The sequence below is a fragment of the Sinocyclocheilus grahami genome, unplaced genomic scaffold (genome assembly GCF_001515645.1).
Source record: "Sinocyclocheilus grahami isolate Dianchi unplaced genomic scaffold, SAMN03320097.WGS_v1.1 scaffold849.1, whole genome shotgun sequence".
Taxonomy (NCBI): Eukaryota; Metazoa; Chordata; class Actinopteri; order Cypriniformes; family Cyprinidae; genus Sinocyclocheilus; species Sinocyclocheilus grahami.
The window spans coordinates 128,320-155,588 of record NW_015506028.1 but is presented as its reverse complement, the minus strand read 5'-3'; the positions used below and the strand labels follow the sequence as shown (position 1 = coordinate 155,588).

The 27,269-nt window shown below is 38.0% G+C and overlaps 1 protein-coding gene across 1 annotated transcript in view; it reads left to right on the top strand.

The window, feature by feature from the left end:
* The window catches only part of LOC107562936 (fibroblast growth factor receptor-like 1), a 73,102-nt gene that overhangs the window by 37,610 nt on the left and 8,223 nt on the right, over nucleotides 1-27,269 (top strand). The window contains exon 3 of the mRNA XM_016247694.1: nucleotides 3,649-3,921. Within this exon, the coding sequence (XP_016103180.1) occupies nucleotides 3,649-3,921 (273 nt within the window). The remainder of the gene's footprint in view (nucleotides 1-3,648; nucleotides 3,922-27,269) is intronic.

Sequence of the window (27,269 nt, the reverse complement as noted above, 5' to 3'; positions counted from 1 at the left end):
TTCTGGTACGATACTTGGCCATTTCCAATCTGGCAACACTACTGCTGACTGCATATATCTACTACAGTACACGGATCCATTCAGTATAACTAAACACAGCAACATAAACATGACAAATCAAAACATTATCTTGAATGTGTGTGGAAACAACGTGAATGTATGGAAATGCCTGTGCCTGTGCATAAATACAATGTGCGATCAGTGCGTCAAGAGCTCATACAAGCATTAGTCATTTTAACTGAACTTCGGACTGGTGGTGGTGCTTTTTTGGTCATTCAGTGTTTCTGTAAAAAAAAAAAAACTTTGGGAAAAAGCTAACAAAACTACAGATAAGATAATGATACGAATTCTACTAATAAGAACGATATAAAACGCACTAAGGATTAATGAGCTGCTGGATTCATGAATATTAATCAGGTTGTGTGCGTTCGCTCGAACTGATTTGCTGAAATCAAAACAGGGATGATAATAGGTGAGTGCCAGCCAATGAGATTGCCGCTTGCGCATTAGTTCCGCCCACTACCGGAGAAACCGGCAGTTCTTAAAAGCTGAAGAATTCCAAAGGAACGCTGTTAATTTGACAGGAAAATACAACAAAGAATATAGTTTACATGTAGTGCATCAATTCTCTATCTCTCTCTCTCTCTCTCTGCGCGTGTGTGTGAAACAAAGCAACGATGAGTTGTGCGCCTTCACACTAGAGTTTACGGTTCGTCAAATACAGATGCGTTGCACATCCATTCAGATGAACTGAAAAATGGCACAGATCGCTTGACGGAGAGTGAAACTCTGAAGCGCTCAGTCAGAGAGTGTTCGGCGAGTGAAACAGTATCTGTGCTAAACTCAGAGCCAATCCTAGACTTCTGGGGGCCCTACGCAGAATTGTGTCGGCAGGGGGGGTGGTAGGAATAACAAGTTATGAATGAATAAAACGCCTTTGTACGCCTGAGAAACTGATTTGACTGATTGACTGATTTTTACGTAGAAAGGGTGACAGAGCACCGCATTAAAATAAATGACATAAGTGGTTTTCATAACCGCTGGCCAGATTCAAAAACTACACTAAAATTAAATCATCTTTGAGAGCAAGGGGGCCTCCTGGTGTTTCGGGGGCCCTACGCAGCTTGCGTACTTTGCGTATAGGGAGGATCGGCACTGGCTAAACTTATACTTAGCCTCCAACTCACACACAGGTGAGTAAAATCTGAGAATTTATTAGCCATTGGCTAATATTAGACATCATTTAGTCGCCCAGAGTGAAGATTTAGTCGCATATGCGAGTGATTTAAAGGGTTGCCCCTGAATTCTCAACTATCCAATCCACCTAACATGCACTTGGGGCCTCAGGATGTCTAAAATGATTTAAAATAAGGTTTAAAATAAGATAAATTATAATAATAGTAGAAATAGAGCAGGATATGTAGTATTTTGATTAGGGATACACCGATATGAAAATTTTGGCCGATACCGATAACCGATTATTCTTTATTTTTGAAAGCCGATAACCGATATGTTGGCCGATAAATCTATATCCAAATTGTTATATACTTTTTGAGAGCCTGATTACAAAAAAGGTCTCATCTGTTAACGAACAATGAAAAAATAACCATCAAAGATAAAAATACCTAGCTAAAAATGAATTATTCTTTGGTGGAATGCAGAAAAAAACTGCATATACTGCCCTGAATAGTTCTCTTCTATCAAATCCACCTATCTTGTGCTAAAGATGTTTGAAAATGATATAAAATGTTTTAAAATAAAATAATAAAAAATAGTAATAAAAATAGAACAAATTATTTATTATTTTAATCAATCACCTCAACTGTTTTTTGGAGAAACAGGGTTTGCAGGTTTTGTCTTGAAAAGCCAGTGTATATGACAAAGCCTAATTTAAAATTTTCGACTTTGATTTCTAAGCCTGGAAAAGTCATGTCAAATTAATATACATTGAATATGAATTTTCTAGCTAGGCCAATCTCTAAAATGTTTTATTGCATAGAAATTGAGTAAAAAATATATATATATTTTAAAAAAACATAATCCTTTAAAAAAAAAAATCAGTAATCACAAACAATTGAAAACATCTTTTAAACTAATTTGATGAAAATAGTAAAAACAATCAGTTCTTAAAACTTCAAGAATCCTGAAAGGTTAATTATTTTAATTTTAATTATGTTAGTTGCTTGTTTCAATCTATGGACACTCTCTCCTTCCGCACATTATTTTGGCAGATTCCAGATTCTCAAATAGTTGTATCTCGGACAAATATTGTCCTATCCTAACAACAACAACAAAAAAGCTTATTTATGGAAAGCTTATTTATTCAGCTTTTTGAAATAAATCTCAATTTTAAAAAATTGACCCTTATGACTGGTTTTGTGGTCCATGGACATACATATGTAACTAATGTGGCGAACAACCTTGTCACATCGGGTCTACACCATACCCGCTGATTTTGATCTGTTCCTCATATTAACCTGACATATGGCTTCAGATGACTTCCTAATGTTTTTTTCAGACTCATCCACTGTCATTCAGAGGATCTCTTTCATCAGATTGAGGATTTAATTTGTTGAGATGGATTTGGAAATGATTAAGTGTTGGACGGACGTCTGACAGTGAGATAAAACACTCTTCCTCTTCATTTATCCGAGTGATGGCTGCAATTACAGGCATGGTGGTTTTTTTTAGAGAAAATATCTAAAACGTAATATCCTTCATGCGTTATGACTGCATGTAGAAATCTGTTTCTCAAACGTTTCACCACAAGATCTTCTTAAGCCCGGTTTTGTGGCAGCTAAATGGATCCAATATCTGGCATTAGCCTTACGTAAACGGCTATTAGAGTGACTCGCACAGCTTTGAGAGGAACCAGCATGGACAGTATTTGCAGACTCTGACCTTTCTAACCTCAGAGGAGCCACCAACTGAGGAGCACACAAACAGTGCAGTCCAGTAGCAGAGTTACGCCAGCAAGACATGGCTGGCTGACGGGACTGCGGTTAAAATTTCCCCACAGACATAAACACAGTGACACTATCAATTTCCTGCATTGGGTCTTTTAACAAGAGTAAGCAGGCCTGTGTGTGAGGGGGAAGCCTCACTCTGCTCAGCCAGGCCAAGACTCCTGAAGGCTTTGTCTAATCTCTAGTATTAGTTGAATGCACTGAAGCGTTCATTTTACTTCAGTGCAACAGCCAGTATACAAGACCCCAGCATAGTGAACTGTTGAATACGATTGAGGATTTTTTTTAGAACAGAAAAGCTTAGAGCAGGTATGAAGACAAATTGCGGCTGACTTTTTTTCCTATTTTTGAAATGACTTCTCAAACAAAAAGAAAGTAGGGCGACACTTGATTTTGTCCATCGGGAATTGACTGGATTGTAGAAAGTGTTGTTGTTTGCCGTTTTCTCGGTCATTTCATGCGAGTGACAAGATGAGGAGAGATTGTCCATTTTGATTCCATGGTCACTTTCCAATCTCAAGGCTACAGCTCTGTCCATACTTTTTCAACTCGACATTTTGTTTCATCAGCTAACATTTTTGCCAGTAATTTCAGAGGGAGGAGGACAATTGTAGAAATGTGTTTTCATGTGTTTTCAGATGCTCTATAATGACAATTATTATCATCATCTTGTTCTCTGTAGGTCCTCCACGTGTAGCAGAGAAGGTAGCTCACCGTCAGACGGTCAGAATTGGACGCACCATGAAACTTCAGTGTCCTGTGGAGGGTGATCCACCACCCCTCATCATGTGGACCAAAGACGGACGAAACATCCACAGTGGTTGGATGCGCTTCAAGGTCCTTCAGCAAGCTCTCCGTATCAAAGAGGTGGAGACAGAGGATGCTGGGACATTCATTTGTAAAGCCACCAATGGTTTTGGCAGCGTCAACATTAACTACACCCTCATCGTCATTGGTAAGTTATACAAAACCTCTCAAGATAGCAGTTTATTTTGACGACAGTGAGTCACGTAATAATTGCTTGGAGAACTTCTGCCTAGTTCACAATACATGTTCTTAACCTTGTTCTAATGTTACTGAGAGTATTCTAAATGAGTGACCACATGCTTAAGGTTAGTAACATGCATAAAACCTGCCAAAAGCTCTCCATATATTTAACCTTTACAGCCCTTTGTCACTCTCAGCAAGCATATGATGCTCTTTAAAAACGCACGGCAAGATCCTCAAGCAATGCTAAGTGTGCAAAACTAGTTCAAACACAATAAACACCTTTTATACTGACCCAGATTACAGACCTTTCATTAGCCAGCTGTAAATACACATATCTACATCAGGTCCAGTTCCAGAATCAAACCACTGAGGGTGGAAGCTTTGCATTGTGTACGTGACCATTGGTCCTCTAAGCATGAAACCAAAAGTTTTATACAAATTCAAAATGGAATTTATGTAGCCTAGAAAGCACACAAAGGAGCGCTCTCTTTTTATTCACTCAGCACTGGACAAAAACTCCGGCCTCTGATGCCTTTGATTGGCCATTGTGTACAAAAAATCAACACAGTATGTCTGTGAATGGCTACATTGCTTAACGCTGCAAAAACATGTTGTAAATAGAAACAAGAGCACAAGCACAAATACGCACTGGAGCGTCTTCCAAATGTTTTTTCACCAGTATACTGTTATTACAGCTGAGGGTGTTCATGCTTTTATGTAAATAAGACTCATTATCTCCTAAACTAAATTATTTTTAATATATTGTTTTGTAGCATCCTTGGTCAAAGCATTGACGGTGCACAAAACCTACAAACAACCAGAATCGGCCTAAAATATGTTGGGCTATTTTTGTAAAAAATATTAAATAGACTATACTATCACTCACAGCCTCATTTTTAAATAAAATATGACATCTGTAGCCATGAACAGCAACTTCCTTTGTTGACTTGAGCCAACCAGAAATGGCCAAATCAAGCAGAAGGATCCTTAAAATACTTAATCCACAGCTCTGTGATCATTTTGGGATTTCGATGGCCTTTTCTCAGACCTGCAGTCCAGTACTTGGACCTTTGTTCTACTGTGTGTAAAGTTTAGATGGCTGAATGAGCGCGCTGGCCACTCGCCAACTTAATCAGGGCCTAATTTGGCCACGTTCCAAATAGTGATCCGTCTACTTGCATGAGGAGGGGCTCTGGGCCAGTCTTGTGATCTCACCACGTACATTCATCAGAGATGGTACACAGACAAAACGGCAAGCCACCGCCATAACTTCTAAATGCCCAGCAGTGTTCACATCTGCCTTGTGTGTGTAGTCACCTTAAACTTCAAGGATGATAATGTTAACCAGTGGGGTAATTTGGGACTGCAAAAGCATCCATCTAAAGCAATGCCAAGTCTAAATGGAGACCCTGGTGGAGTGCCTCTTTCAGGGCGAGTTTTATATTAGCTGGTCTAAGTTAATGATCCTTTTATTTAATGATCCTCTCAGATGAGCCCTATGTAATGCAAGACAATGGAGCTAAATTAGAGGAATTGAGAACATCCCCAGCGGTGAATGGACTATTTGTTTTGTAGCATACAGTGGGTCATTAGTGATCCTGACCCCTGCATGTGCATCTCTTAGTGTGGTGGCTGCATATAGTAAACCTGTTTCTTTCTGTTGAAGCGTGTGTATCCCAGTCTCCCTACTCATAACTGGGGAGTAGAAAATCATTTTCCTTTGCCCTGTTAATTATTGTATTTCCTGTTGAAGGACAATGTATAATGTTTGTCAAAGTGTGCGTGCTAATTTATAATCTCAGATTGAATATCTGACTGATATATAAAAACAAAGTAAAGCTGGTTCTAAATCAGCCTTTTCACTCCTGAACAACAAAATGACAATGCAAACAAACGTTTCTCTTCTACAGTAATTCTTTATCAGGCTTATCAATGAAAGTAAAATCCACTTTGGGCATTCATATGATTTAATGGAAAATGCAACCAAGTACATATCCATGTTTTGGATATTGTCCCTCTCTTTATGTGACTTATTTAATACCATATATATATATATATATATAAATTTATTTTTATTTTTTTCAGAATGCATACTCCGTCTCACTGCAAGATGACCAATACCATTTAATAATAAACGAATCAGACTCTGCCTCACAATTTCGGACAGCACTATGGGACAGCATAAAAAAATAAAATAAATGTCAAATTCACACTCAGTTTCACTGCAAATGCTAAATTCTTTACTGAGTAGGTTAATGGAATTTTCATGAAATTGTAGCTTTTTTAGAATATTCAAGGAAAATAAATAATAAATAAATATACTGCATGAAATCTACCCATTCCCTCCCCACTCTAGCTGAAAATCAAGAGTAAACATCATGAAACATGTGAGGAGAATTGAAGCAAGCAATATGAGAATAAGAAAACAAGCGTGTATAAAAAGTCTTCTCATAATTAAGCATGAATGAGAAGTTACTTTGCAGCTGAAGGCAATAAGCGAACCCCTGAACTTTGGGCGGGTAGGGAGGGGGGCGGCAGGGGCAGCTGCCAAGATGACCTCAGTTGAGCAGCTGCACCCACTGTGCTGGGACGCCCCAAGATGTGCCAGGACGGCTTTGATGCACCGCAACCATCTCCGCCATGCTGTTTAGTCAGGGCCCTTGAACTTGGACTTGTTTGTTAATCCCTCTGCTGGCACATCCCACCTTCAACGTAATTCAAGCCGTGCCAGTGGAGGCCGAGGTGTAGTTTGATAGGTGTTAGCTACGTTGTTTTGTAGTGTTTTGGAAAGCCTAGATTTTCTTTTATAGTGTGCGAATACAGATAATAAAATATCGAAAAAGTCTTTGTCATGATTGTAAGAATGGTCGACACCAAAAATGTTTTACTGATTTCTCTGGGCTGGTATTGTATTTAGAATAAAACATTTTTATGTTCGTAGATGTCAGATTGTTACATGATTTGCTTTGGCTTTTAAAGATAATTCCCCTAGTGCAGGGATCCTCAAATCTGGCCCACGAGAGCCACTTTCCTGCAGAGTTTAGCTCTAACCCTAATCAAACACACCTGAGCATGCTAATCAATGTCTTCAGGATCATTAGAAAATCACAGGTAGCTGAGTTTGATCAGGGTTGGAGCTAAACTCTGCAGCGCATTGGACCTCCAGGGTAAGATTTGAGGAACCCTGCCCTAGTGGAATATTTTTATAGGATGTCATAACATCTGTGTTATGCTCTTTATATGGTGTTCCATTTAGTAAAATAAAGCGATCTACACAGTAAAGTACATTCTTGTTTCCTTCTGTGGAGTGACTTTAAATGTGGGGATTTTAAGCGATGTATTCATTTCTCAAGATGTGGTTATAATAATTAGTCCAGAACTTTTTTGTATTTTATATTTGCACGCTTGGATTCAGTGATTAATGTTGACACATTTTTCTTATTACGGCTGCCTTTTTACCCTGCCAATTAATCTGTCTCATACTGTGTTTCATTTGTATAAATATTTTCACAGTTTTCCTTTCCATGTTTTTATATTTCATGGCACCAGAGCACGTTTCTACACAGAAGCCAAAGGACAAAAAAAAAAAATGTTTTTCCTATTTATTTTAGTTATTTAAAATAAAGCGATCTACACAGTAAAGTACATTCTTGTTTCCTTCTGTGGAGTGACTTTAAATGTGGGGATTTTAAGCGATGTATTCATTTCTCAAGATGTGGTTATAATAATTAGTCCAGAACTTTTTTGTATTTTATATTTGCACGCTTGGATTCAGTGATTAATGTTGACACATTTTTCTTATTACGGCTGCCTTTTTACCCTGCCAATTAATCTGTCTCATACTGTGTTTCATTTGTATAAATATTTTCACAGTTTTCCTTTCCATGTTTTTATATTTCATGGCACCAGAGCACGTTTCTACACAGAAGTCAAAGGACAAAAAAAACAAAGCATTGCCGATATTTTTTTCCTATTTATTTTAGTTTTTTTTTTTTTCACTTGGCTTGCTTTCCATTGTCTCCTTTTTTACTTCAACAACAACTCACAAGGCAATTTCTGAAACCACTCATTCATCCTCCACTTCCAGATCCTGTTCTGTTAGTTAATGGATCTAAACCTTAAAAACACTCAAGTGGCATGTGTACGCAAAGCATGTTAAATTAAGACAGATCTAAAATTGGATCCTCCCATGTGTACACGTTTCCACGTCAAATCTTAAACTTTTGGAGTTGGAGCTGTGGTGTAGTGGTTACATGTTGAGTCACAGTGCTCATGTGGTTAAATCCAGTAGCAACTTTTCTGATCTTGTTTTCTTTCGTCTGTCAATTGTCTTACTAAGTAAATAAAAAAAGTTAGAATCACACTTCATTTTAAGGTCCAATTCTTGCTATTAACAAATCTTAAACTTTTGGAGTTGGAGCTGTGGTGTAGTGGTTACATGTTGAGTCACAGTGCTCATGTGGTTAAATCCAGTAGCAACTTTTCTGATCTTGTTTTCTTTCGTCTGTCAATTGTCTTACTAAGTAAATAAAAAAAGTTAGTCACACTTCATTTTAAGGTCCAATTCTTGCTATTAACAAACCATTAACTGCAGCTTTTGCCCCAATAAACTCCTAATTTGCTGCTCATTAATAGTTAGTAAGGTAGTTGTTAAGTATTGGGATTAGGGGTGTAGAATATGGTCATGTAGAATATGTGCTTTATAAGTACTAATAAACAGGCAATATGTTAATAATAGGCATGCTAATAAGCAACTAGTTAATAGTGAGAATTGGTCCCTATACTAAAGTGTTGCCAAAGTTAGTATTAAAGGGGTCATATGATGCTATTTTAAAGATCATTATTTTGGTGTTTGGTGTAACAGAATATGTACTTTACTTAGAACATACTTTAATGTTCAAAAAACACATTCTTTTTCAAATACTGTACATTATTGTAGGTCAAAACTATGACGTAAATCTATTGACATTTTCGTCAACGAGTAAAAACGAGACGAAAATATTAGGGAGGGACGATTTGGGAAGAGATTCATTCAGAACGAATCTGCTGCGTGGTTCGGAGATTAGATGCTTACGAACCGGTCGGGACATAAGCTAACACACTTGAATGCTGCACGTCACATAAAACTTTTAAAAAATGTCAATATGTGGGAGTAAGAGAAGAGCAGACACATGGATAAATCTGATGATGCAAGAGAGAACTCAATTCGGTCCGGTTTTCTGAGCGCAGAAAATAGGCTACACACAGAAAGCGTGTCTCACAGTGCGCGAGTACTCTTTCGCGTCACGTGAACAGAGAATTACACACAAAATGATGTTGAATTGTCCATTTTGATGAGTATTCACGTAAAACGACTGTGGAAACTTCACACTAGACTTCAAGCAACATGGTTTCTGTGCCTCTCCACTCTTCCTCCAGACTCTGGGACCTTGATTTCCAAATGAAATGCAAAATTTACTTACTGAAAAAAGGACTTTGGTCCACTGTGTTTTCTGAAGTCCACAGTCAACGCAGCCATCTACCAGGAGAGTTTGGGCATTTTAGAGAAATGCTTAATAAATGCACTGTAACTAAACCCATTCGATTTTAGCCGACTAAATTTGCTATAGATTTAGTCGGCTAAAATCTTATGATATTTAGTCGACTAAAACTAGACTAAAACTAAAAACAATTCAGATGACTAAAATATGACTAAAACTAAATGGCATTTTAGTCAAAAGACAATGACTAAAACTAAATCAAAATTTGCTGTCAAAATTAACACTGATTCAAATAAAAGGCATAAGAATAAACAAGATGGCAGTGCTGGCATTTATTTTGCAGGTGTATTTTATCAGTAGAGAATCATTTTTTATGTCGCTGATGGCATTTTCATGTGGCATCATATACCTGCATCTTGGGAGGGGAAAAAAGTTGAAAATTTCCAAGGTGGAGTCATCAAGACCACCCTACTTAAGTGCCAATCTATTGCTATTTTCCAGTAAATTCCAGAAGCTGTAAATTGTCTTTCCAAGAAGAAAAAAACAATGATTGTTACTGGTATTTTTTGCTTTTTCTTTGGTGAACATTCTGAACAGAAAAACTTTGAAAGCCACTGGAAGCATTGTTAATCTTTCAAATTCACATTCACGACATGCCCAACATTGATGATTGTTTTAAAGAATAAAAGATATGTTTTAAAGATTTAGGGTAGGTATGATTTAGTTTTTTAAATAATATTTTCTTTCATCAACAATACATAAAATTGGTCAAGTTAAAGTAAAGACATTTATAATGTTACAAAAGATTTCTATTACAAATAAATGTTGTTCTTTCGAAATTTCTATTCATCAAAGATTCCTGAAAAAAAAAAGGAACCTAGTTTAAAAAAAAAAAAAATCAGCTTTGCCATCACTGGTTAAATTGAAGCCAGGACTTCAATATTAAAATATGTATTTTTGTGCATTATTTCAAAGTAAATAAGATGACATTTTTTTTAATTAAACCGCTTTCTGAGCTGTGTAGTCAGTGAGCCACCACTTGCACTGTAATCCTTGTTCTCCATCCATTAATCATGACGGAAGTGTCAGATTCCACAGCTGTCTTGAGGATAAATGAAAGAAAACAGATATGATAGCATCCTTCATAAGAGTCCATCTGAAAGAACTTATTAAATATTGAATGAAATTCAAAGATCCAGAAGGCATGTATCTGGTTTCATCAGTTTAAATGAGAAATCTGTGTCTCATCCTCAAACACCCGTCTCAAAGAACGTAGCTGTGTTCTAGTTCTCAGCAGCAGGTATCTCCCAGATTAGATTTGTGTGACACTTCAGTAATATCTTAAGTCTCAGTTACTCTTCTGAAAAATTTGATTTACCGGTTTGACTGATAAATGATTTTTTTTACGGTACTGCTTCCTAATTTTTGTAAAATAATAGCAAAGACTGAATGTCCATCTCATAACTAAGGATATGCTGTGTGTGAATTATGGCCAAGGGATTGCTGAGAGCTTGAGAAGGAAAAGACAGATGGTTTCAGGAAGTGTTTTTCCATTTATTTTCTTGGTATTTCAAAATATTTTTCAATAAAGGGTTGTACTGTAGGTCTTAAATTAAACCAAAGATCTCCAAAATGAAATACATTACAAAAAATCAATCGAAGCAAAATGTATTTCAATACTAAAAAAGATAAAGGATTTTTAAGAGAATGAATGAACTTCTCATTCCATAAAACCTTACTGGATTTGATGGAATCGATCTTTTTAATATGATTTCTTGTCAGAGGGAGGCAGTATTTTTAAGTTTGTCTGTTTGTTTGTTTGTTTTGTTTGTTTTTATGTTTTAACATTCCCTGTCCCATATTTAGTTTTACAGTATACTACTTTAAAGAAGTTGGCATTTAAAAAAATTATTTTACTGTATTTTTGAAATCGGTTGGCTTAAACAGAAGCACACACAATCACTTTACATTTTTCCAGCTCATGCTAGTTCTGGGGTTGAAATATTATCACAAAAAAATCAATTTCTCTATGGAGATTTTGAATGGAGGTTTTACTTCCAGAAGTCTGCCGTTACGGTATATAGCTGTTATTTCACGGGGTAACTGGGTGTAATCGAAATGAGGAGTGCTATGAAGGAGTGCCTTCTTTCATGTCCCTCCTAAACCAGGGCTTCTCAAATGTTTTTCCCAGCATTTTTTTTGTCTGCCAAACCCCTTAGGTGTAAAATTTATCCCTGTTAGTACTCCGTGAGAAGTTGATATTTCAATAATTTCACAACACATTCACATATTCATGGTTTTCTGCAGTTTCCTCTCAAACCCTGTTTGGGAAACCCTGTTCTAAACCAAAGTAGAAACTAAGCAGATTTTTCTGAATAGTCATGTGACCACTAGCACCCATGACACCATGACCTATCCAAGTGACATGCATGACAAAATAAGGTGGATCAAGCCCTTAGAAGAGCAGCTGGAGTGGAGTTGAAGCTGCACATTCCCTTATACGTGCCCAACACTGTTTTCTACAAGATGCAAAACAGACTTTGTTGTAATGGCAGTCATGGTTCAAAGGAGAGAGAGAATGAAAAATAGTGTCTTATGAAAACATAGAGGAAAGAAAAATCTGCTGTTCAAATTTCAAGTCTGTAAATTTACAACAAAGATACAGATTGAGTTGAGTCTGGGTTGTTACAATGTGATACAAAACATCTCTTTCTTTGATCGTGGTTTATAGGATGTGTTTATCATAACCAAACATTAGTGGCCTTTCAAACCACCCCAATAAAAAATAAATCAGAGGAAGAGATTATCTTGAATTTGCCCACAAAAGAACCTTGTATAAAACACTGCTACACACTTATCCACAATAATTGGCCTTGCGTCAGTATTTCTTTCAAAGCTAGATAAATTTGTTGTTGAACCCTCAACTCTCTTTATAGTCACAGCCGCACCGCAAGTCAAGCAAATCCTCCTCGTTCTCATTGTTTGTGAACAATTCCTCCGGAAATAGGGCTCAGGAAATAAAGATGCCATTTTAAACACACGATTATGAAAACATGGTGCCTGTCCCGTTACAGGTGGGGGTGAGCTTGGGTTTCAAAGGGACTAGGGGTAGGGAGACGCTCAAAGAGCCGAAAAAAGGAAAAAACACAAACAAAACATTGAAGCAGTCAGGCCGGTTGAATGCACGAGGCCTGGGATTGCGTTTCATTCCCCCCCCCTGTTTATGAAAGTCCTGCAAAGGCAGGCAAGTCTAACGTGGCCTCCATCCAGCCTGCACGGGGGTTCTGCATCGCTTCACCTTCTGTGGAAGACAGACACCAGAAAGAGAAAGAAAGAGGAGGTGCATTCCGATCTGCAGGGTTGAGAATTCATGAGACGCGCCTCAGATAGGTGTGCCAGATATATGAGTCACATAAGAGAGATTGTGGACTCCAAGGAGTCGTAGATGAGGAATCTCAGATGAAGAGGAACCCTTGGATGAATAATAAATAATGGAGTCAAATGAGTTTTGCAACGTTTTAACATGATTTAAAAACATGCTGAATATATTGTTCTCAACTCATTTAGTACTAAATGGTGCTTCTATGATGTATTCAGTAATAAAAATGTATTAATAATTATGAGAAGAATTAATAATGGATTACGATAACTATAGTTCTGTCATGACAACTCTCAGAGGGATTGGCATGGTAATATACATGACAATGTTAATGTATTTGGTCTTGGCAGAATAGATCAGCTACGCTGCTGCTGCTGCGGCAGAGCAAGTACCGAGACTTGCTACTGCCAATACATCCACAACATGCTGCTGTGAGCATGTAAGAAATATTGCTGCTGCAAATATAACATATATGAAATAACCCCCACGATCACCTCATAGCAGATCTATACAGGTGGAGCTGGGGAAGGTGGAGGGTTTCTGAAGCAAGCTGCAACTGCAGCGGCAAGCACTAGTCATATATTTGAATGTTGAGCAGTGAGCTCATTGGCTCGAGAGAACCAATCAGCTGTGCCATGTGATGATGTCATTAGGTCAGATTGAGTTGCGCCATCTAGAGTTTCATGCCAGAAATTCATTGCGTGTTACACACCATTAATATATAGTTAATTCTTTGACCCTGCTTATTTGAAATGCACTCATTATTCCCCTATATATGACAGGCAATTTACTATTAGTTTTATCTTTTATGTAAATTACTGTTAATTTGATCTGTTATGCAAATTCAGCATCTGTTTGATACTTTACTGACATGATATCAATCTTTATTTTTTTATTGAATAAATAATGTACATTAATTTCTTATCCAAAATTCAATTTATTCAATATGCAAAATGTTGCTGCTGCAAATATAACATATATGAAATAACCCCCATGATCACCTCATAGCAGATCTATACAGGTGGAGCTGGGGAAGGTGGAGGGTTTCTGAAGCAAGCTGCAACTGCAACGGCAAGCACTAGTCATATATTTGAATGTTGAGCAGTGAGCTCATTGGCTCGAGAGAACCAATCAGCTGTGCCATGTGATGATGTCATTAGGTCAGATTGAGTTGCGCCATCTAGAGTTTCATGCCAGAAATTCATTGCGTGTTACACACCATTAATATATAGTTAATTCTTTGACCCTGCTTATTTGAAATACACTCATTATTCCCCTATATATGACAGGCAATTTACTATTAGTTTTATCTTTTATGTAAATTACTGTTAATTTGATCTGTTATGCAAATTCAGCATCTGTTTGATACTTTACTGACATGATATCTTTATTTTTTTATTTTTATTTTAATGTACATTAATTTCTTATCCAAAATTCAATTTATTCAATATGCAAAATGTTTCTCCAGTTACAGTTATATCTAAAGTATTTTTTGGAAATAATGTTGAATCTTTCCAGAATATCTGTAGCATATGGGACTGATTCCTGATCATACTGTAAAGAATCAGTAAGTAATCAGTTTGAATCATTGTCAAAACAAATATTTACATCCCAAGCACTAAATAAATAAGAACTTGTGTAAGGCAAATTAAGTTTTGTAAGTGTAAAAATGAAACATTTGAAATGCTTGTTTTGGGTTGTTTAATGTTTCTTGTCGTGCTGTTTGCAATACAGCTTCCTGTTAGAGGGCCTATTAATTTGTAGCGCTTTGTAGATCCCTCATCGCTGTAATGGCCGGCTTTTTGTAACCCCCTGGAGTTATCTGGAAGCACCACTAGGAGTTGAACTGTAATGTGAGGTTTAGGCCCCAGAATACTTCATTTTGCCTTGCTTCATAAGCCGATTACTTGTCATTTTGCTTTAATAGATTCCTCATACACCTCTCTCGCTTCTTGTGCGGTGGAGGGAAAGAAAAAAGCCTGTTCGCTACATGCCTCATCGGCTGGATGCTAGTCCTTTCACAGTGTGAATGAGGTTTGAGCTCTTTGTTGTTTTTCCTGGGCTGTTGTTCTGGTCCACTGCAGCCCATGGAGGCATTTAAGTGTCAAATCGGCCACACTAGTGCCCCAACACTACAACCAAAAAGCCAAAAGTTTTTGGCAATTTTAGCATTGAAAGCAACTCCGACTTCATTCCTGCTTTGCTGTCCCGAATGCACAATTGCAAACTCTCCATCGTTCCTGCGCAATTGGAAAGATGAGTTGTGAATGGGGCCTCTTGAACATAGAGCTTCTATACGTCGAGCCAAAGCCCAACCATTCTCACCGATCTCAAGACCATCTCATCTTCAACCTAGGACACTTGAAAATGCGGCAGCAAAAGAATGAGGTTCGGCAGACCTGAAAAGGACCAGGCATTTGTCCTTGATTAGCAGCAAAATAAGGGAGGACATTTTTTGCTGTGAAAAGAAAGCTTATAGCTCATTATAAACTGGCTGGATTAAGCTTGTTCCTCCATTGTTCCTAGAGAAGAAATCAAAGGTCTGTCACAGAGGGAGGTGCCTCACTCCTTTTGAGCCCTGTGTCTGCACACCTATCCTGAGTTTCCACTCTTTTAAAGATCCATAATAGCTTTTTCTTTCCTCTGTGATTGGTAGCTAGTGTAGTGGAAGAATCCTCTCTCATTAGACATAGCCTTTATTCGTCTGCCTGTAGGCTTTTGTAAGTCCGGCCACTGAATGCCGGGCCTCGCCTCCGTAGTCGTGCAGCCTGTAAGAAATGAAACAAGTAGAGTGAGGTCAGAGAGAAAAGATGCACCAATTAGTTTAGATGTGTTTGAGGAGAGGATACAGGGTCTGTAGACGAGTCCCTTTGAAGTCTTCACAGTCTTTTGTTGTGTTTGTTCCACTCTTCCACTGGAGTGCCCTCCTTTTGGTATTGTTTTGTTCATTGTATGTTTGTCCCTTAAGAAATATCGTAATGATGTTTTTGCTTTGATGTAGTTGAGATTATTTTAAGGTATAACACAATGGCTTGGTTTGGATGAATAGCATCTGCAAATAAAGTAAAAATAAATAGTATTATAAGGATGGCAAGTAAAATTGTGGGATCCAACCAAAATTCAATAGATCAATTCTATGGCATGGCAGTTTACACAAAAGGAGTTGTTATAAGTAAAGACACAACTCACCCAATTAATTATGCCTTTGAATTATTACCAGCTGGTCAGTATTATAGGAAACCAAGTAAATCAATATATAAACAGATTTGTACCATAAATCTTTTGAACAATTATGTGTTTGTGGGTTACACTTTATTTTAAGGTGTCCTTGTTACAGTGTAGTTATACATTTAAGTACTAAGTGATATTAATTAACTAACTGCATGTACTTACTATATGGCTTGGATTAGGTTTACTTGTGTGTAATTATGTATCATTTATTGTAATTAGAATAGTATGTACATGTAACATGTAACAAGGACACCTTAAAATAAAGTGTTACCAGTTTGTGTAATACTTGTAATATCATTATTGTATGTACAGTGAGACCAAAGACCAATTTGAGCAAAGTCTGGACAATAAAGTTTAACTAACTAAAAAGTTATGCTAAGCAGCCAAACCTTGAGCCTTTGACTTAAATATTCAAATGACATTAAGTACTTTATACTCTCATTGCAAGTGTTGATACATCTTCAAAAAGCAATTTAAAAGTCATATTTAAACATTTAAATCAATCAAACCCGTCACTGAGGTTAGCAACCTGAAACTGATGCCTGCAGTACGTTTGATGGATGACCGTAATTAAGTTTGGATAAAGTCGTTTTTCACAGTTTTTTGTTTCGAGTCCATAACCAACACACCAACAATTTATTCCAAGGATTCCTTAAATGTGTTAACAAAAAGAGACTTGTGTAGTTAAATTTGCCATTTGTGGAATTAAGCCAGTGCCGCCAATATTTCCCCCGGTTTTTTTTTTCTTTTTTCTTTTTTTTTGAAGGTGTGCTTTGATGTGGTCTTACACCCTTCACTATATTATGTTCACTCTAAATGTGATGTGCATTGGAACTCACAGTACAAGTCTGGAAACAGCTCGAGAAAAAGAGAGAAGAGGGGTTGAAAAAAGGCTCTGGACATGTGTTGTTGTTAGGGAGAAACTCAACAGTTTTGGCACCATATCTTTATCTGTCAACTCCTCCTGACAGCCTCAAAGGTGAAGGAGGTGTTGCTGCAGTCTAACACTGAAAGTATGTGTTGACTGACAACCTCAAGCAAAACTATTTCTGGCATTTTAAGGGGGAAGTCGTGGCCTAATGGTTAGAGAGTTGGACTCGTAACCCAAGGTTGCGGGTTCGAATCTCGTACCGGCAGGGATTGTAGGTGGGGGGAGTGAATGTACAGCACTCTCTCCCACCTTCAATACCACGACTGAGGTGCCCTTGAACAAAGTTCCGAACCCCCAACTGCTCCCCGGGCGCCACAGCATAAATTGTGTGTGTTCACGGTGTGTGTGTGTTCACTGCTGTGTGTGTGTGCACTTTGGCCACATGTCACGTCACTTTCACTTTAAAGTTTGCACATTTACTTCAATTTATTTATTGGAGGCATAAATGTATTCACACAATTGATCTTGCTTTCCAAGAGGCTGCAAACACAAGCAGAATTAGATGAAATGAAATCAGCAGATGGAGTGATCAACCCAATGCGATTCCAAAACTTTTTTGTACCTCGGGCCTGTATAGCATAGTATTACTACTAAGAGCAGATTTAGCCATTTTCCTGGAAACAGATAAAACAGCCGTGCTTTTCAATTTTCCCTTGCTTTATCAGTGAAATGCAGCTTGTTTCCAAGCATCTTCTAGAGTGTGCACAGTTTCCTGTTTACTTGATTTTAATTTAGCCGGCACGTAACTGACGCTCCACGCCTTGCTCCTTTAAGGGCCTTTATTTCCGAAATCATTTGGGCAGAACCGGGGCCAGTTCAAAGTGCAGGGGAGGAGGTGTCGGTTTCAAAGAGAGCACCGCACGATCAATATGTGAGATATGTTAATTCGGTAAAGCTCTGTCCTGTCCTTGATGTTTGCTAGAGTTACAGGCAGGCAGCTGGGATGCCGATGGTGGACAGTGGAAGCGGGATCCTGTGCCAACCCCCTGCAAACGTATCGCGAATCTTCTTCAGCGCCGTCCATACAAACTTGTTTTCGTCTTGACAGCTCAGCATGGAGAGAAGCCATTAAGCTGCTTTCAACCTGACACTGTGGAGAATGGATGCCAGCTTGCCCCTGTCATTTCAAAGGGATGTTTTATAGATGTGTTTTAGAGTTACACGACTGTCTTCTAAAGTTTCTCAAGTACTTTTAGTTCCCCTGCTAAATTAGTGTACAAACACCAGAGATGGGACGTCTTTCTCTCTCCCAGCATGCCACAGTGGAGGCTTTCTTGTTGCTAAAAGCTTGTTCTGTAAGAAGTAACACAATGAATGCTTCTTTGAATGGGCCGTGCTGTGGGCGTAGGGTTGTCTTAGCTAGTCCTCCTACAGCTCATGCCGTGACGATCTCACATAGTTTGAGATCAGCAGTCCATCCATGCCGATAGAAAGCTGGAAATTCTTCGGCTTTCATATTTCGTGACATATAAATGAAGTGTGAACATGATATAAAGCAGACGCTGAATGCAGACACGAGGGGAATGTGCTGTCCAACTGGTGCGGTATGCTAAGGCTGGCACCAAAGCACAGACCACAATCAACATTTAATTCTTTTTTTTTTTCCAAAAAAAAAAAGTTAAAAAAGTTAATTTAAAAGAAAGTAGAAGAGATTTAAATCTGGAATACTGTATGCAACAATGCATTGCACTAGACTTAACATTCTATTTCAAAAATGGTTGAACCAGAGGTGATTTTTATTTTTATCATCTGCATCTTGACTTACTTTTTAAATTGACTCCCAAACATTTAGACATTTTTACACAAACCTTGATTAAAATTAGGGATGCACCGATATGAAAATTTTGTCCGATACCGATAACCGATTATTCTTTATTTTTGAAAGCCGATAACCGATATGTTGGCCGATAAATCTATATCCAAATTGTTATATACTTTTTGAGAGCCTGATTACAAAAAAGGTCTCATCATTAAAAGCCACATCCCAAACACTTCAACATAAGCAGCCTAGTTTGAACGGTGTACGTTTTAAAAATATTTTTACTCTCCCATTACCAAATTTAGTCATAAAAAAGTCATACAAATAAATAAAATTATGCATAAATAATGCAAACAAGTCACTGGACATCATTACACGTGTAAAGAATCAAAATGAATGCCCCACAGATCAATAAAACGGAATAGCCTTTGCACGGACAATAATTAAATTATTTTAATTACTAAACCATATTGTTGATGAAAATAATAAGAGAAAAATACAAGTGGTTGTTGTTATTAATAATGTATCAATGATTTTGAAAAAGTAACAAATTAATACCACTGTTTTAAATAGCAGCCGTTGAACTGCACGTGCTGAAGCGCTGAATGAACATGGTAAACTGAAGCGTTTTGCTGGCAGCTTATTTAACTCAAGGAAATGCATCCTGAGATTATTATTCAATACAACAAACATAATATTACAACTTATAGATGTACAAAATGATGCAGTTATTGCGTGCTATAGTCAGAATGTGTGATCCTGTTGTGGATGCGCTCTTCCCATATCAACGCGCTGAAACACAGCAACTAAACCCAAAGAATGCACAACGTTTTATTATAATAATGTTCTCATTAGAATGTTATATACACAACATTCCCAATCATAGTTATTAATGTTGTGCACTGCTGTTTGAGCTGCGTGCGCTGAGCTAAAGATGATCACCGGTAAACTGAAGCGCTCTTTTAACTTAACCGAACGCATTCTATATGAGATAAATCAGATATACATCAAATAAACACAATATTACAACGTACAATTGCACAAAAGGCTGCAAACGAACAGCGCGCATCTGAAGTGTCTCTGAAGGAAATAATGCATTATTTATCGGCTTTAAGGTATCGGCCAAATTTTCTTATCAGGCCGATACCGATAACAGAAAAAAATAGCATTTATCAGCCGATACCGATATGGTGGCCGATATATCGTGCATCCCTAATTAAAATAACACATTTTAGAGATTTGTTTTGGTTATTAGTCCATTTTAAGTTCTAAATCTTCACAATCAATTTTTAAGCAATGTAAGGCAGGTTTCTCTTTATTCTATCACAGGTGGCCGCAATTACCACTGAGCCCCCCCAATCGTATGCCATCAAACCCACTGTTGTTACAAGCCGCTCTAGAGCTCTGCACACATTCAGAGTTTGAACAAAGATGTACATCTTGACACACAGAAATGGAGGTTTCAGTTTGCTCTTGACATTGTGAGACAATCATGGGAATGGGGCTGTATTTGGGGTCCGGGCCCTTTAATGTGGAAAGTGTGGAAGATTTGTTAGTTCAGACCTTAGTTCTCAAACATTCTTTCATGAACCACATTTGAACTGTTGGTGTTTCTTTCATAGTGTTCTACTTCAGTGTTTGCACAACCCTGATGCTTTAAATGCAAAGAATCACGTATAATGCCAAAGTACATTGGACAATGTTTGAACTACTCATGACAGTTCCACAGTTTTCCTTTAAATGGGTGTAAAGTACTGGAGTAATTAAACTTCAATAATATACGTTCTTTTGGGAAATTTGTACATGGCTATGAGTATTTGAAACATGAGACGTAAGTTACATTTTCAAGAAAAAAATGACACTCCTTACAATTTTGTTTGAAGTAGAAAATGTGACTCTGGACCACAAAACCAGTCTTAAAGGGGTCCTATTATGCTTTTTCACTTTTTGAATTGTAGTCAGTGTGTAGTGTGTATGTTTGGGCATAAAAAAGATCTTCAAACTTACAAATCTCAAAGTCCACTCCAAAAGGAGATATTTCATTTAAAAAAAGTTACCACTCTAATATGTCTTGCAATATCCGTGCATGCAAAGGTTCTGCACGATCCTCTTGTTCAATATTCTCGGGGTCTGAATCTGGCTCAGATTGATATGGCAATATTGACGCCATCCTTAACTAAACAGAACAGATGGAACTTGCTGCTTTGACAAGGGGCGGGGCAGTACTGAAACACTGTCTAAAGTCGTGGGGAAATGGGGAAGTCATGGCCTAATGGTTAGAGAGTCGGACTCTTAACCCAAAGGTTGCGGGTTCGAGTCTCGTACCGGCAGGGATTATAGGTGGGGGGAATGAATGTACAGCACTCTCTCCACCTTCAATACCACGACTGAGGTGCCCTTGAGCAAGGCACCGAACCCCCAACTGCTCCCCGGGTGCAGCATAAATGGCTGTGTGTTCACTGCTGTGTGTGTGCACTTAGGATGGGATAAATGCAGAGCACTAATTCCTAGTATGGGTCACCAAACTTGGCCACATGTCACGTCACTTTTTTTTTTTTTTTTTAAAGCCCTATTCGCACGGGATTAGTATTATCTGGGGACCTTATGTGATTTTGAAATTACCCCCCCACATCTGAATTTCGTGTGGTGCATTCGCACGGGATAAGCGAAGCCTGTGTTTTTACTCGAATTTACTGACTTATCTCCCGGATGTCAAGGCTTTGAGAGTCCCGTTCAATGGTCCAGATGGATTTATTTGTAACACATTAACCTCAAAACCTTTTCAGCTTTCTCTTTCTGCAAATTGTATGGTGAAGCGATATGATGACAGCACCTAAAATACTATCAAACACTCCAACGCAGCTCAATTCTTTGCGGAAGATGGATAAAAAGATGCAGCGCAAACAAAAACCTCGAAAAATGATAAACGCCAAATGCTGGCCAAATCACAGAGATGCCAATTCGCACGGGACTAATATTATCACAGGACCTCGGTGTTCGGCAAAGTATAGTAGGTCATTTGCGGGGGAATTTTTACTTTACAAATTACAGACATGGCCGATTCGCACGGGATTAAGATCACAGACAACCTCCGCAATTATTACAAATGACTGGAGGTCACCTTTGCACTAATCCCGTGCGAATAGGGCTTAAACTGTTCGCCAATCACAACGCACTGGCCCAGCTAACCAATCACATCACATTTTTCGGAAGGCGGGCGTTCATCAAACCCGGATATAATCGAGCCGTTTGTGCCAGACTGGGGAGAAAGATATTGTAATAAGGTAAATTATGTAAAAAAAAAAAAATGTGTTTTTCGAACCACCAAGCATGAGAGCATGTTCTAGTACACCCCCAAAACAAATTCAAGACATTGTAAAAGAGCATAATAGGACCCCTTTAAGTCACTTGGGTATATTTTTAGCAATAGCCAAAAAACATTGTATGGGTCAAAATTATCGATTTTTCTTTTATGCCAAAAATCAATAGAATATTAAGTAAAGATCATATTCCATGAAGATATTTTGTAAATTTCCTATCGTAAATATATAAAAACTTAATTTTTGATTAGTAATATACATTGCTAAGAACCTCATTTGGACAACTTTAAAGGCTTTTTTCTCTAGTATTTTGATTTTTTTTTTTTTTGCACCCTCAGATTCCAGATTTTCAAATAGTTGTATCTCGGTCATAAGTAAATTGACCCTTATGACTGGTTTTGTGGTCCAGGGTCACAAATGTAAATTTTCAAAGGCAGTTCAAATGTCATCTTTCCTCAAACACTCTCTCACACACACACACACACAAAACTTTTTCAAAATGTAATTTTAAGGTTTATGTGCAATTTTGTAACACCACTGTTTCCACAGCACACAAGAAGGTTTTAGGAACAGAGATTGTTTTGATATTATTATTTCTATTATATATTTAATTCCGCATATTGCCCAGGTAGGACACTAGCCAGGTCTTCCTTGACTTTTTCCTTTCGTAATGTGAATTCAAGCTGGTATTCATAAAAGCCCTGAGGGTCGACACAGTCTCAGCCAGAGTCTTCGCTAGTCTTTCTGCTGTGCTCCGGTAATCCTTAAAAGAGAAACGGAAACACTTAATGCAGGGTCAGTCCTCAGCTCCAGGAAAGAAGGCCTCTCTAAATCTGCCTGCGTCTCTACAGATGAAGAACGGACTCAGGAGTGGGATTGTTAGGGATTGTGCCAAAGCAGGAATGACTGTAGGTGATCAGACTGACTCATTATGAGCTTGTTATGGAGCAGGTCAACGCTGGGGCCGCTGGAGGAAATTGGTGAATGATCTCAACAGTCCTTTGTACCTTCTGGAAACACTCCATATGCTGTTATATAATTTTTTACAACATTTTAGAATATAGCTACATGTGACCAATAAATTCAAATAATAGTTTGATTGTTTTTAGAGGTCTAATCAAAAAATTTAATTTGTGTAAATTTATATAAAAACCTGCTCCATAATGTGAACTTATAAATATATATATACTATGGTGGCCGAGAGAGCTCAACGCGCTGCAACTTCAGAAAACACATGCAAATAGAAAAATCACCAGCAACATAAGAAAACATGCTTTCACAGTTACAGTAATTGTTTATTTTGTCAGCTTATTTAGGCTAATAATTAGAAGAAAAAAAAAAGAAGCAGCAGCAAAGAAATCATATGATCAGGGTGTTAAAATAAACAAAAATCTCACCTTTCAGAGCAAACATTGATAAATATGTCCCAGCCATGTTCGTCACTTTGCGGTTCCCTTAAACATTTCCGATGTGGTCTGTGCCTATTTGCAGCGCGTTTCTTTATTTGGTTGTGTTGTGAGCATTTTCAGCGTGTTTCTTTATTTGGTTGTGTTTTTTTCATTTGTGCTTAGGGTCATTGTCCTGTTGGAAGGTGAACCTTCTGCCCAGTCTGAGGTTCTGAATGCTCTGGACTGGGTTTTCATCAATGCTATCTCTATATTTTGGTGCATTGAGCTTTTATTTTACTCTGACGAGTCCCTCAGTCTCTTCCGCTGAAAAACATCCCCACAGCATGAGGCTGCTACCAGCACACTTTACTTTTGGGATGGTACTCTGCAGGTGATGAGCGGAGCTGGTTTCCTTCAAACATGATGCTTAGAATTGAGGTTCATCAGACCAGAAACTCTTGTTTCTCACAGTCTGAGGGTCCTTTAGGTGCTTTTTCACAAATTCGAAGTGTGTTTTCATGCATCTTCACTGAGGAGAGGATTGAGTTTAGCCACATATGATCATGGAGCTCAACTAGAGTGACCATCAGGTTCTTGGTCACCACAATAACCAAAGCCCTTCTCCATCAGTTGCTCAGTTTGGCCAGGAGGCCAGCTCTAGGAAGAGTCCTGGTTGTTCCAAACATCTTCCATTACGGGTAATGGAGGCTACATGCTTCTGTGAACCTTCAATGCAGCAGAATTGATTTGAACTCTTCCCCAGATGTGTGGTTTGATTCAATCCTGTCTCTGAGCTCTACAGGCAGTTTTTTTTTTTTTGGTGGCCTCAGGGCTTGGTCTTTGCTCTAATATGCATTTTCAGCTGTTAGACCTTTTATTAAGACGTGTGCCTTTCCAAATCATACCCATTAAATTGAATTTGCCACAGGTTAACTTCACTAGTTCAAAGTGTGGTAACATTTACAAGCAAAATTAATGCTCCTGAGCTCAATTTCAACTGTCCCAGATAAGGGTATAAATACTTATGCAATGGAATAATTTACGTTTTTTTATCTTTAATAAATTTGCAAAGATGATAAAAACCTGTTATTTGCTTTGGCATAATGGAGTATGGAGTATAGATTGATGTGGGGGGAAAAAAGTAATTTAAAGCAGTTTAACATAAGGCTGCAACATAACAAAACATGAAAAAAATGAAGGGGTTTTGAATACTTTCGCAAGGCACTGTATATATCTATATATATATATATATATATTTAGTATAGTTCACAAATAATTTGACAACATTTACATATTTCCAAGTAGAACAGGATTGCAAAGACATTCAAAATAAAACATTGTATGTGTATTAAGAAGAAAAAGTAAATGGATTACATTTAGATTTCATGTTGACTTTTAAGTGTTTTAGTGTGTAAAAGCTGCGACCATCATACAGCCATCTACATTCATTCAGATTTTAAAAAATCACATTGAGCAAATGTTGACGGAATTCAAAAGGTTCACTCATATAAAAATAGTGACGTTTGGGCCAGGTCACAGTTTTTCGTATTGTGAAACATCCACAAGCATGGTTATTCTATTCCCAAGTATGCAGTGGCCAAAATATACATTGGTGCGATCAAACATAAATATGCTCGGCAGGCAGTTAATCTGTCAACTTCTTAGTGTTATTCATTCTCGGGTTAGTCTGTAGTCAGTAATGTAGTAACGTCTCTGCTGTGACCACGGCCCATAAATTTTCACAGTTTAGAGCTGGCTGTTAATATAGAGCTGTGTAGCAGTAGAGTTGGTAATGGTTTCCATAAGCCAGTGCTGGAATTCAGTAAATCAAAGCCAAGGTAACAGCTAACAGCTAGAGCCCCATATTGTCTCTCCTGTTGAGGTTTCACTCACGAGGATTGTCTCCAAACCATCTCCAGTTTCATAGCCGACTTCACCATAGATGTAAAGAATGACAGCATAATTAGCATGTTGTGTTCAGAAACACTGTTTTGCTTTGAGCGAAGGTGGTTGCTTTGCTTCCAGAAAAACATGAGGTAATTGTTCAACTTCATCGATGTAACCATTTTGACAGCACTGGAGGTCATAAGCAGAACATTCAAGTGTAATAAATCTTGATCACCAGAGGGTTTTTGCTGCCCCTGACGGACGTGGCACAGCCAAGTTGGACGTTTCATTCTTAGCGAGGGACCAGTGGCCAAAATCTACAGAAAATCCAAGCCTTGCCAGGGAGCAAAAGAGGGTACCTGGTCCGCAACCTCACCAATGAACATTATAAGAAGAAGACTACAAACCTGGTCAAAACCCAGTGGAACAGAAACTCTGTGCTCAGATTTCCTACGGAAAAAGGCATGTTTTCTACTGCCGACATGAAAGCAAACATACTGAAGGGTTATGCAAACATCTCAGTCATATTGAGCTTGTTCGAAATTATGAACGTACCTAGATGGTCGATGTGTGAAATGCGGCACGCTGTGTTGTCACTTCGCCTTAATGAAAGGGAAACAGGAGTTTGTTTGGTTTAGAAACCTGACAACCCTCATCCTTCCAAGATTTGTTGACTTTCCATGAATCATACTCGGTTTTTCCTCACACACCTTTATAGTCAGTTTGAAGTCTTGATGTATGTGTGCATGTTTTATGAGCTCACAGAGTGCTATATATGTTAAGAAAGTTCTGGAGGGTTTTTTTTGACACGCAAGCTACATTTATAAATGATGTTAAAATGAGAAACCTAGGGGTAATTCTAAAACCGCTGTTAAGGTGCCAATGAAAATGTATGTTTGATGGTTGCAATGAGCGTGAGCCTGACATGAACAAAAGAGCTATGTGTAGAGTGACCATACTTGAGGGGCTCAGTGAAGGGTATGAGCCATAGTAATTAAGCTGTTAGCCCAGCAATGAGCTGTTTTCCTTTGTCCGAACTGGAACCTCTCCTGCAGGAGTGTTAAACTGTGTACATTCTCAGATCAAACCACCCCGCCGACAGCTTCAAAGAGCTGACAGGCCTGAAAATGCCAGTCATGTGGTGAACGGATGAGCAGGGGCTGTAACTAGAGCAGAAGGGCCACAGATTTCCAGCCATGTTTTTCACTCTTCACCACACGTGACTTCAGATGTTTGCCTTAAATTTTGAACATATCTTCTCAGATTAGAAGGTTCGGTATTTCACAATAAATGCTGAGTTGTGAGTGAAGATCTTAGTGAATTGCATCAAATGCACAAACCAAGAATCCTTTTGGCTTTTCAAATTTTTCAAAAATCATCCTCTTTTGTTTCCTCAGATATGATGTAACATCTTCTGCTTTTGTAATTGTTCATTTAAAAGGCTTTTATTTCCTATCAGTTACTGTATGTAAATCTTTGTGAATTTGAGTCACTTTTAGGCCTAAAACATACTCTTTGAATTTTAACATGAATTCTGCAAGTTGCTGTGTCTTGAAATGTCTTGTATAAACAAGCTATAAAGCTAGTAAACGATGAATAAGAACACGTCCGGATTATTGACAGAGACATCTTAAGGACACTCTATCACCCCCTTGAGTCCTGAGGTTTGTTACCAACCTTGTAATGCAAGAGCACAGTATATCTAGGCTGCATGCTTGCAGTGCAATAGCAACATCTACTGTTGTGCACTTGATTAAACTATGTTTCTGGCCTAATTCTGACACTCTCAATCCCTTATTTAAAAGCTATCAGCTACAGTATCATGTTTGCTTACTAGTCAGCTGATCAAGAGACAGTTGTTCATTTTGGTTTAGGTGGTGAAGGATTGCAGTGATTTGGCCGAAGAATTATAGTAATGCTATTGAACACAAATATGTG